This window comes from Sciurus vulgaris (genome assembly GCF_902686455.1).
Source record: "Sciurus vulgaris genome assembly, chromosome: 5".
Taxonomy (NCBI): Eukaryota; Metazoa; Chordata; class Mammalia; order Rodentia; family Sciuridae; genus Sciurus; species Sciurus vulgaris.
The window spans coordinates 63,201,286-63,213,948 of record NC_136465.1 but is presented as its reverse complement, the minus strand read 5'-3'; the positions used below and the strand labels follow the sequence as shown (position 1 = coordinate 63,213,948).

Sequence of the window (12,663 nt, the reverse complement as noted above, 5' to 3'; positions counted from 1 at the left end):
ATCTGTAATGTCCTCTAAAACCCTGAGAAATTAAATATAACTATCCCATTTCATAGATGAGGAAACAGAAGCTATGCGATTCTTCTGCGGTTGGAGTACGACCAGACCAGATGTTGAATACTTGGTGCTTTGACCTTGTGCAGATTGTTGCACTGACCTCCAGTTCGGCTTGCCAACAAGTATTTACTGAGTGCCTATCATGTGCCAGGTAGCTCATTTAAATAGCAGTGGGATTAAAAAGATAAAAAAAAAAAGGGCACGGTCTTGCAATCCAGGAAGGAGCTCCCCCAAGAGTGAGGGAGACAGCCAGGTAAACAAATGGTTCCAGAACAGTCCAGGGAGAGACGTGCGAGAAGTTTGAACAGGGGCCACCGGAAGCCTAGAGAGCAACAAAGCGGTGGGTAGGCTGGAGATGTTTCCTAGGACCCGGGCGTTTGTGGTGGGTTTGAAGCCAGCTCCATGAAAAGCCGGCCCAAAGTGGGCTGTCCCCGGCGTCACTTGAACTCTCCCATTTCAAGCTGCCGGCTAGGAAAACTGTATCTCAAATGGTTATTGGCAAGGAGGGAAGGCTTAGAGATAGGGGTGCAAATTCCTGGTGAAGAGCAGGCAAACAAAGTAGCACTGCCAGGTCCTCGCACTCGCTGGTTTTGGTTCTTCTAAGCCCCTCTACAAGCCCACGCGCGCAGAGACGCGAGTTGGCCAACTCAGGGCAGGCTGGGACACAGGGGGACGCCGGGACCCCCCGGGGCTGAAGTAAACCCGAGGACCTAACCTTCTTCCCGCCTCCTCCCCGGCCCTCGCCCTCCAACCCACCGCGGAGTCGGGGGCTGGAGTCGGCCGCTTCCGCCAGGCCAGCCACCCCTCCCCGGCGCGCGCCATCCGGCTGCAGGGCAGCAGCGCTGCCCCTCCTCCCGCGGGGGTCTTCTAGTTCCCTGTCCCGTCCCTGTGGGCTGTAGCCTGCAGCCCACGTCCAAGGAGGGCGGAGGGAGGAAGAGAGGGAGGGGAGAGGAGAGGGGAGGGAGAGAGGGGAGAGAAAGGGAGCTGCTTCCATCCAGTACTTCCCAGAGCCTGCCAGGAGCGCGCACTCAGCGCCTCTACGAGTCCCAGCGTCCCAGCCGCGGCCCGCGCCCCGCACCACCACCACCACCTCTTCTTCTTCCTACTCGTATCGGGCCACCCCTCGTTCTCTTCTTCAGCAGCTGCTAGGCTCGGGCAGCAGCAGCCCCCAGCCCCAACTCGGCCACATTCCCAACTCCCGGGACTCACTCCTGGGACGCGCGTCCTCGCCCCATCCTTTCTTCCTTCCTTCCCTCGCGCCCGCCCTCCCTTTCCAGGTCTCCCTCCGGGTCCCGATTGTCTTCGTCCCTTGCTCCCTTGGCTCGCGCCCGCGCCCTGCCCCGTCTCTCCCTCGCACTTCCTGAGTCGCGGGCTGCCCCACGCCGCGCCGCAGGAGCCCAAGCCCCAGCCACCGCTGCCCCAGCTCCAGCCCTCGCAGCCCGCGGCCCCCATCCGAGGGAGCCCCGGCGCCCGGGGAAAGCAAAAGTGGGCGAGCGCGCCGTCGCCCAGCCCCGCGCCCCAGCCCTGCCCGGCGAGAAAGGACCGGGAAGATGAACAACGGCGGCAAAGCCGAGAAGGAGAACACCCCGAATGAGGCCAACCTTCAGGAGGAAGAGGTACTGAGGGTCTCGGTGCGGTGGCGAGTGCGACCTGGGTCGGAAGTGCGTGCGGGTGGGCGCTGGTGCTAGTCCGGGGCTCCCGGCTGAGCTCCGGGGAGGGGGCGCCGCGTTGAAAGGTTTGGGAATTACCGTTGCCCCGAGACGCAGCCCCGAAATGTGGCCCCGGGACGGTGTGTCTGTGTCCACGCGCGTCTGCGTGCCCACAGTTGCGTAACTCTGAGGACTTTTGGGAGACGTTTGTAAGTATAATGGTCAGCTTTGTTTGCCCGGGATTTTAAAAGCGCAATCGAGAACTGACTCCTTAGTGACCTCAGATGATCGGGACCGGGAGGGTCAGGACTTAGTTCTACGCCTGAAACTGGAACTTGGGGGAAAAAACGTTGGTTAAGGAAGAAACTCGGGGAAAAGTTCTCGTGAAAAGACACCTCAGTCTCCTACCCCTCCCTTTCTTTCAGTGTTAAAAATTCTTAGTGAAATATCTGGCGAGACAGTTTGGATTAATAGATAACTCATCAGCCGCATTCTTCTCTGATGAGTCAAAGACCCCCGACCTTGGGCGATTAACTTTTGTATATTTCGGGGCGATGTGGGATGGGGGAGCAGAAGAAAAGAGTGAAAAACTTAACAATTCACCAAATGAATATCGAGGATGTTTTAATAAGACTCTGACTTAGGAGTATAAATTTTATGTAGTACGTCTGAAGTAGTGATTTAAAAAAAAGTTTTGAGTCTGCGGAACGTTCCTTTGGTATTTGTGTGGTATATGTGATCCCGGGTGCGGGATCGGGGAGGAACTCTGGAACAGATGTTTCAGAATTTTGTAGTTAAGATATTTGTGATATCCTATCATATGATTCTGTTCCTGTAGGTACATTATCTAGAGTTTTAATCCCCCATAGCTGAGTTCTTAAACATTCTAAAAGGAACTTAAGGGTGCACATGCAGGAAGTATACATCTTAATATAATCTGCAAAGGGTTCTTACAGGTATTGCATCCAAATAAAGAACAGAAGGTAAAACTTTTCTAAAGCAGTTAGGGTGGTGAGATTATTGTTGAGACACCATGTTGTATGCAGATTGAAATTCTGAGAGTGAAATCAAACCTTGCAGTGGAATTCATCAATGTACCCAAGAACTCTACCCCTTATCCACTTGTATAATGGACTACTTACAAGATAAGGAGAGACCTACGGTCATGCAAAAGAGTGCAAAATATTTTTCTCTTAAACACAGTTGTATGGTCGGCAACCCAAGTGAATTGCAGTAAGCTGAAAATTGTTTTCTTACTTGAGGAAATCGCATAGTTTATTGTCACATTATTTTGAAAAGTGTTGTTTTATACCTACAAGTATAGAAATATCACTGTTCTTTTTCAAAGAGATAGACACTTGAATTGCAAGTTTCACTCTTTTCTGACTGCTTTGCCATTTATTTTCCTGATCACTGATATTTTTTTTAAATGATGCCAGTTTGCTTTTTTTAGAAATTGCTGTTTAACTAATTCACTTAGCACATCAAGATTATCATTGCTTCAGAAACCTATTTCAGTTAGATTGCCAATACCCTTCTAAAGGTAAAAGAATGTCATGTGTGAAATCATCTTTCTCCTCTGGTCCAATTGAGAAAACGTGAAACTGGGAAAAAGTTAATCAGGACCATCAGGGTTTTTTTGTTTGTTTGTTTTGTTTTGTAGGCAGCAAAATAGGTTTGTGTGTCCCCCAAACCATACCCACTTACCTTAAAATTATGTAGAGGAAAGTCATGTTTTTCTCTTGATCCATCACAGCTGAACAGCTTCTGCAGCCGAGGTATTGGCTCTCCTTCAGTGTGAGCTTCTGTATAGTAAGTGCAACGACTGCCATCCCACTGCAGTCACCGTCTCTTGTCCATTGTCCCCGTGGTATTCCTTTGCAGGTAGGAATGGCCTGTGGAACTCAGAGTATCAATATTTTTAGCAAAAGTCTTGTTATAAATACAAGACAGGTGGGAAGATTTCAGAACCTAGTTATACCCAAGGTAGAATATATAATTTAGATGTAATGAAGAATGAGGGATTATAATGTTAGAGATTCAGGGAAGAGTTTGGCCTGGAGGATTCCCTGTATTTGGTCTCATTTTGTTTTTTGAAAAAAATCCTAGTCTGTCTGCCCCACCCCCCAACTCTGAAAGCCACAAGTAAAATAAATACAGTTATTTGGTGAGTCCCATTAATGTGCTTGATAGTATACAAAACCACCACTCTGGACCCTTTTCCTGCCCACCCAGTGGGTCAGCAATTCGTTCTCAAACACATTTAAAAGTCTTGACAGTGAACTCCAGTAAACAGAACACACACATATAACATGTATATACACATAATGGCAAGAGAGGAAAAATATGCTTGGTTGTAATCTTTGGTGGCCATTGAACTGATGTGGAAAAATGAATCCAATCACAATTAAGAGAAAATAGTTTATTTCCAAATTGGTGGGGCTGGTTTAGGCTTTTTTCCACATTGGAGATGCCAAGTTTGTTTTCTATTTTTTAAAACGAGTACCTCTTATCATTCAGTATGTTTTAATCCCATTCGAGAGTTTCTTATAGCTTATACCATAATGATGATGTTGAAATGCTTATTTGGTTCCAGTGGTATAGAATGAGTGGTCTGGAATTTAGGAGAATTTTTGCAGCTTTTTAAGGTTGGAAGTTTCTTGAGAATTTGTGCAGAATATATACCTCTGCTTTGGATAGCACTTACAACTTTGAGGAGAATAATTTTAAGATTTAGCTAGGCAACGGGGTAAGAGAGAATATATCTGGCTTTCTGTGTGTGTTCCTATGCAAGTTGTTTCTGTAAAGAAAAAAGCCAGTTGTCAAATCTTACTGGAATCTAAGATTTATAAGGTTTATATTTATATATACAGGGTATCAGATCGTATTTTTGGAACTACTTTACAATTAATAAAATAATTTCTTGAATTTATCTCCAGATCAGACTTTACTGAAGTTAGTAAGTACCTAATAGACCCATAATTATTTGTCTTAATTTAGTTATCATTTAAAATTTCAATATATTATAATATATTGACTTTTTCTGTCTTGAACCCAGAAATAACTTATTTGCTGGTCACAGAATTTTCAAAATAGAAATTTCTTTTGAAAATCAGATAAATATATAATTTGGTTTTGTTTTTAGTTTTATTCATGTCATTGGGTACTTTTCAGACTAATTATAAATCACTTTTAACAGGCATTGTATTATGTCAGAGTAGTTTTATTTATAGTATAAGTCAGTTCAGTCACAGCAATTTCAGGAAGAATTAAACTAGGGAAGTGAAAAATGGCACCATTGGAATATTGATCAAAAAGATGTTTGGCAGATGGTGGGCAGAAATCATATAAAGCCAAACCTTTTAGAGGTTCATACAAACTTTACTGCACATTCCTTTCTTTAAAGTGCTTAATAATTTTGCTAAAGTAAGAGCGTTGTAAAGACAATTGTTTTTTATAATTAGCACAGAGAAAGGGTAATGTCAGTGATGTAGCCATGTCAGGTTTACATTGAGCTTTAAGATGAATCTACATGATGACTTTGGGAAGGTACAAAATGGTTTTGTGCAGTTTAACTGAATTTGAAGTCTGTTATTTCAAATCAACTCTAATGAAAAACTTATATTTCAATTATAGAATGGGATTTGGTGACAGTGATTTGGATGAAAATGTAGTGACCTCATAGTAGACGGATGCTGCAAGACCACTGCCAATATTGCATGCACTTTTGGGTTATTTTTCCAGGGATGGTTTTATAATATCCTTGATAAGCCCTCATGCACATATGCATTCTTGTTTCCAATGGCATTTATGTTTTTGGTTTGGATGAGGTAAAAGTTCTTTTTGGAGGTGCTTTTGTATTATATTTGTAGGTTCATTTTTATTTTTGCTTTGAGGATAAAAGTGTTCATTGCTGGTGATAGGGCAGTATATTGCAGGAATTCAGTTGTGTGGGTAAGGTGGCAAAAATTACTGCATCTTTTCTGAAGGACTTTGGTAATTATGTATCAAAACATGTTCTAGCACTTTTATTTAGTACTTTTATTATTAGGAATTTACTCTAACAGTAACTTATGATGTTGAAAATTCATAAAACTGTGTCTGATATAGGGAAATGGCTAAGTAAAACATTATAAAGTTACAGTGAGGGAATATTAGGCAGCCATTAAAAGCTACACTCTTAAAGTTTTAAAAAAATATATATTTATATATATTTAAGCCTATGTGTATATAAACAATAAACATTTGTTCTCTTTCAGTTCTGTAGGCCAGAAATTTGAAAACATGGTGTTGGCAGAGCAGTGATGCACTCTGTAAAGTTGTAGGGAAAAATCCTTCCATGCCTTTTTCCGTTTCTGGTGTCTCCAAGTGTTCTGAAGACTATTTTTGTTGAGGGGATAGTTTTCAAGTTGTAACATTAAATGAAAAGAGCAGATTTTGAAGTTTAATATCTTGTGATGCTCTTTATATCCATGTAAGTAAAACCAAATAATAAAATTTCTGTAATTGGTGGGTTACAGATAGTTCTTAATCATTTTCTGATGCTTTCCTGTTTTCATTTTCTAAAATGACTGTGTGACATTCAGGATTGTTCTAATACCTCTATACTCTGCAAACCATTTGCTTCAACTTCCTCTTCTGTTCTCCCGATTCAGTCTCATTGTTTTCTAAGGCAGGATTCAAGTTTGAACCTATATTTTTACACTAGCCTGTCAACTGGATGTCTCATCCCATAGAGATGATTTTTTTTCCCTCCAAAGTCCAGGAGTTATTTTGTTATCTCCATTTGACTCCTGGATCACCACCACCTTTTATAGAGCTTTATTTATTTATTTTTTTAATATCGATGCCATTTTATACTAGTCTTGATGCCATTTTATAATAGTCTTGATGCTCACCACCTACCCAATGACAGTAACCCCACACCAAGTAAGTACTCCACTATACTCTTCACACACATACTTATTCTTTATAAATACATGATTTTTTTAAACAGTGGAATACCCTTAATGGTAAGGTTGATGCTTATGAGTTTGTAGCCACTTGTTTAATATTGAGGGTCTCTTGCCCACTGGGGGATTTAAGAAGTCATGAATGGACCCTCTGGGAAATAATCTGTCATCAGTAGCCTCCAATAGAGGGCACAGGTGAATGCCTAGTCCATCTGTAGCCACTGTCAATATGGGACCGCTCATCTCACGGTACCATTCGGTTCTCACCATTTGAATTTGGTTTTTGCAGTGAAACTCCATTTGACCTTTTGACCATAGGTGTCCAGAAACCTTGGTTAGGTGGAAGAGCAGCGAGCTCCATATGTTCCCAAACAAGCCTGCTCTGTGTGACAGCCACTTTGGAATGTTTGTGTTCAGTTTCATTTGGCACCTTAGTGTCTGCCTGGGGGTAGGGGAAAGGGAATGCAAATGTTCCTCTTGAACAGTGCTTGCTTTGGTCAAAGAAAAAAAAAAAAAAAAAAACCTTAGGAAGGAATGAGGAGAATGAGGCTTAATAGCTGGAGCAAAAGTGGCTACATAGTTCAGTGGGCTGGAGGCCATGGAGGTCCAGGTATTTAAATTGATGCTGTGTTGATAGAGGATGTCAGTGCCATGACCCTGATGGAGATGAGCATATTTATGGGAATGACTTGGATATGACTTCTCACACTCACATCACTATCTTTAATGTACACCAGAAGAGTATTTTAAACAACTTCAGTGCATTGCGTGTGTGTGCTTTTGCCAGAGAGAGTGTGAGAGGTGCTTGACCCGGAGATTGAAACTGACTAAAGGATACCTGCTTGAGTTTATCAGAATAAAGTTGCCCTACTGGTGAATATGCTGATAGCAGAAAAGACAAATATTATAGTCATTTAGCCTATGAAATTATCTTTTTATCCATTCACTCAAGAAATAATCAGTCTTTGGTGGGTACCAGGGATTGAACTCGGGCACTCAACCACTGAGCCATATCCCCAGCCCTTATTTTGTATTTTATTTAGAGACAGGGTCTCATTGAGTTGCTTAGCACCTCACTTTTTTGGCTTTGAACTTGAAGTTCTCCTGCCACAGCCTCCTGAGCCGCTGGGATGACAGGTGTGTGCCACCATGCCCGGCAGTCACTGAATCTTACTGAATATTTTCTGTGGGCCAACTGGCCTACATCCTCATGACAAGCTGCTGTAGGTATTTTGATCCTCATTTGATGGGGAGGCAAGTGAGGCACAGTGAGGTTAGGTTAATACACTAGTGCCTTTATATGAAGATTATGGGGATGATAAGGATACAGAAGAGGCACTTCCTAGCCTGAAGTTACACACAGTTTAATGGGGATGACCCTGTATAAACAAACAGGTATAATAAAGCCTGGTGCTAAGGTTGAGCTATTTGTTTGAGTTGGGTACCAGCCAATTCTACCAGAAGAAGAGGTGACAGAGCTGTGTTCAAGAAAGTAGAAGAGGCTGGGGATATAGCTCAGTTGGTAGAGTGCTTGCCTCGAAAGTATAAGGCCCTGGGTTCAATCCCCAGTACAGCCAAAAAAAAAAAAAAAAAAAGAAAGAAAAAGAGGAAAGAAAGAAAGTAGAAGAGACATTGGAGCCTGGAGCTAAAACTGAATTAAGACTTTGATGAGAAAAAGTTGTTACAGTGGGGAAAAGATGGTCCAGGCAAAGGGTCATCACTATGTGAACACACGGAGCTTAGGAAGAACAAGCAATGGAGGCTACTCCTGCAGGAGTCCTGGTCTCAAACTATAAGGCTGGGAACTGAAGTAGACATGAGGGCACCGTCATGGCGTTGGGTAACTGTTGATATGTGCAGGAGGGAAGACTAGGAGATATCCTTGAAGCCTTTTGGGGTTCTCCTTTGGATGACTAGCTAAATGGTAACTTTATTTGTAGAAATAGAAAATAGAGAGTTTTCAAGGGGAAGGAGAAAAAGTCAACTTAGGAGGTAAAGATGTTGTGCTTAGGGTGCAGAAGAAAGGTCTGATCTTAAAACAGAATTTTCAGAACAATTCATGAATATATAGCTGGTAATTTAAAATGTGGGTCATGCGAATGTGTGCCCAGAAAATTGAATTCCTAATTCCTAGGGTGAGGGTAAGCAAGGAAAGAGAGAAAAAATAATTACCTAAAATATGAAGCCATGTTTTAAAAAACAAAAGGTGGGGGTTAAGAAGGAATGGGAAATTCTCAGAAAAAAAATTGCAACGATTTTTTAAAAGTGCTCTTTAATTTATTAACATAAAGATGCATTACATATACTCTGCTCAGTTATAACATTTAAGATATTTAGTATAGTTATCTATTAGGAAGTGGGGTGGTGCTTCAAATGTATAGTTATATATGGTATACATAATATGTTTTCCTCTAAATTTGATATTAATTCTCTGGCTTTCATTTTCTCCAACTTTTCTTTTCCCACCCCTTCACCCCGAAGGGAAAATTGGCCTCTAAAATTTAGAGAACTTGAATATTTTATGAGACAAAATTTCTCCAAGTTGCTTTGTTCTTTTTTGATTTCATTGGGGGTGTAGTGAAAATAGGATGTGCCTTTGGCCAGCAGCCCAAACCCAGAAGAGGTGACAGAGCTGTGTCCAAGAAAATAGAGTGTTTTGTGGGTCATATTTTCAATTTATCCCTTTCATGCTTTTCTAAAAGTTTGCTGCCTTTTCTGAAGCCCAGCTCAATGTCAGCTGAAAGAATAATAGTAGTCCAGGAACTTAAAAGAAAACAACAATAACTTGTATTTGAATTTCTTGTGTTTTAACCCTACTACAACAATTCTGATGCATAGTATATAGAATGTTAAAGAGAAATGGATCCTGAGGTGCACACCTGTAATCCCAGCAGCTTGGGAGGCTGAGGCAGGAGGATCACAAGTTCAAAGCCAGCCTTAGCAAAAGTGAGGCACTAAGAAACTCAGTGGGATCCTGTCTCTAAATAAAAATACAAAAAATAGGGCTGGGGATGTGGCTCAGTGGCTGAGTGCCCCTGAATTCAATCCCCGGTTCTCCCCCATCCCCCAAAAAGAGAGAAATGGCAGAAATAAATTCCAATCACATCCGGAAAATAGATCCAAATTCCAGTCTACAATATTGTGTTGTTACACAAATTAAAAAGACAAGGGAATGTTTAGGCAACCTAGTTCAATCCTGTGAGCACCTAAGATTTTGCAAAGGTATGAGAAATCTGAGACTCAAAATTGAGATCCTTCTCTCCAACCAAGAGAGTAAGTTAGAGGCCAACTTCTACTTTTAATTAGTCCTTATTTCTTATGAGTTGAGTTTTAATGATGTTCCTCTAATTTACCCAAATTCTTATATTTCACCGGGAAGGTAATGCTGGTATAATACAATATTATATTGTAAGGTTTATAAAATTTTTTCTTCTTGAATCCACAGGATCCTGTTTTATGAAAGTGCTTCTTTGCTCACCTATAGGCTGGATAGTTGAGACTTGGTGGGAAAAGGTGCACACTGAAAGTGTGATCTTATTACAGAAGTAGCAGAATTTCCTTTGTGCTTAGAGGGGAAGTGCTACAAAAGTGTAATTGCTTTACCCAGCATGTGTGATTTACAGGACTTAAGAATGTGTGAGTTTCCAGAGGCATCTGTTTTAAAATACAGTATTCCTCCACCTCTACAGGATGTGTTTGGGGAGGAGGAGGGAGGGAGGGAGGTCTTGCACTTCATCCTGTGCCTGCCCCTAGATGGTGGCTGACTGGGAACCAAACCTTGGTGCAGCTCTTGGGAAGCTTCCTTATCAGAGTAGAAGAAACAAGAAAATTGGTAAAGTGCTGGAATCTAGTGAACCACTACCGGGCCAAATAATCTGTTGTTCTGATTTTGCCTTCTCCACTCTTCTAAGCTCAATTCCTTCCTTCCCAGGAACTCCAGGCATTTTCCAGTAATGAACAAAAGAATTGCTAGAGCTGATGTTGAGACCGTTCTAATTGCAAAAATTTTCCTTTCAGGTTTTCCAAGTGTGTTTAGGAAAATCTGAAGGCTAATTTTAGATCAGGTGGCAAATCCAAATACAAACTTACAAAGTAATTATGATTTTTGCACATTAATTAATTGAACATTTATGGAGGAAATATCTCTGCTTTATTCTGCTTTTTTTCCCTTTTGGCGGTTCTAAGGATTGCATCCAGGACTTTGTGCATACTAGGCCAGCCCTCTATTATTGAGCTGCACCCCCCAGTCCCTGAACCCAGCTTTTAACATTACTTCTTAACAAAGCAAATGAAGCATTATCATTCCATGTTTAGGGATAAGAAAACTGAGGCTCTGAGAGATTAAGTAATTTGTCTGAGGTTTTACAGCTGGTTGATAGGAGCTTAAAATTTTCCAGTGGCACACAAGGTTCATGTGATCTGGGCCCTGATGGCTCTCTGACCTCATCTGCAAGGAATCACAACCTCATTCATTATGCTTCGGTGGTTTGGGCCTTATTTAGGTATCTGCAACTTGCCAAACTTGTTCCAATCCCCATCATACCTCTTTATTCTCCAGGTAGTGCTCTTACTTTGACGTCCTCTTAGGTGCTTTTTGTACTTATCTTGTGCTCCTGGAATGTAACTCCCTGGAGCAGAGACTTTCTGTCTTAATACCTTAAAAATCCTGATGTGTAGAACAATGCCCAGCACTGCCCAAATCATTTATTCTTTGTGAAATAAACAAAACCAGCCATCTGACACCGAAGCCTATACGATGCAACGCATTGCCATACACTTTTTTCCCAACAATTTTCAGAATAAATTTTCATTATTTCTGCCTTCGAAGTGATCTTTATTGGATCTCCATCCTCACTTCATTACATCAGAAACCACAATTATCATCTCACATCCTTTTGAGTCAGAATTCTTGTCTGGATGGTTGGTGATAGTTCCCTTGTGGGGGTTGACACCACGTTTCACGCATGAAGGAATCTTTCCCTTTGTCTAGTTAAAATGGAAAACCTGGTACATCATTCCACAGACCCAGGAAAGAAATGCAGGCCTGGTATGGAGTGACTGAACTTTAGTAAAAGTAGGGCAACACGAATGTGATTCCTGTTTTACAGATGTGACCTGAGGGTTGCCAGGGTTAATGTTGATATCCCAAGTGGAATTGATTTGAAGATAGACATACCACTTTTGGTCCTTTGGTTTAAAAGTCTAGTCTCAAGATCAGTTTGCTTTCTTTTGCTTAGCAAAAGAAAATGGTACATAACTCAGGATAATGTTGGCTTCAGATGGACAAATTAAGCACCATGAAGAAACATCTAATTTGCTTTGCCAACTCTAGGGAGCCACCTCACTAGCCTTATAGACTGGAGCTTTCTTTTTTTGCCTCCTTGTAAAGCAGACAAAAGAAATGTAAAATGTAAATCAGTGTTACTTGGCATTACACTGACAGGCCACCTGTTAATTGAGCAGAACAGAGTATTCATGAAAATGCAGGCCATTAGATTATCCAAATGGCATTTATGTTCATCCCTGACTTTGGGCAGACTTCTTCACTCCCATGATCCATTGTCTGATAATCTCAGAATCAGTGGATTATAGATCTTTAGAGAAGTCAGTTCTTGACCAACTCATCAGTACTCAGTTGTTTTTCATCTCACTATTATCTCTGTGTTTTCTGTGGGACCTAGTCAGGTCGCTTAAGCAGCTTGTCTTGGATAAGTTACTGAAGTCTTTGTTTCCTTAACTAAAAGATAAGGATTGTATAGACAATGTCCGCTGTGCATCAACAGAATCCTAACTCCCAATATTTCCATTTTCCATTTCCTGGCCGTGATACAGAATGCCTTATGACATGATGGGTGGGCTGTTTGAGTAGGGATGATTATAAGCCTTGTAAGTGAAAACTCTTTAGATCTCGATTACCTGTGTTTCATTCGTTCTATTGTGGAAGTGCTGGACTTTGGAAGTTTTTTTTGAAAAAAAATTTCAGATGCCTGGTTTTCATACCTGAA

The 12,663-nt window shown here is 41.6% G+C and overlaps 1 protein-coding gene across 6 annotated transcripts in view; it reads left to right on the top strand.

Moving 5' to 3' along the window:
* The first annotated feature begins 220 nt into the window (after window positions 1-220).
* The window catches only part of RBPMS (RNA binding protein, mRNA processing factor), a 202,949-nt gene continuing 190,506 nt past the window's right edge, over window positions 221-12,663 (top strand). For 2 of the 6 annotated variants that reach the window (XR_013763853.1, XM_079140266.1), the window contains exon 1: window positions 230-1,673. Coding sequence is in view for 4 of the 6 variants with exons in the window: in XM_079140266.1 (XP_078996392.1) it covers window positions 1,608-1,673 (66 nt within the window). In the remaining 2 variants the exon portion in view is untranslated. Of the gene's footprint in view, window positions 1,674-12,663 lie in introns of all 6 variants that reach the window. The other 4 variants (XM_079140269.1, XR_013763852.1, XM_079140267.1 and 1 more) reach the window with 4 other exon arrangements.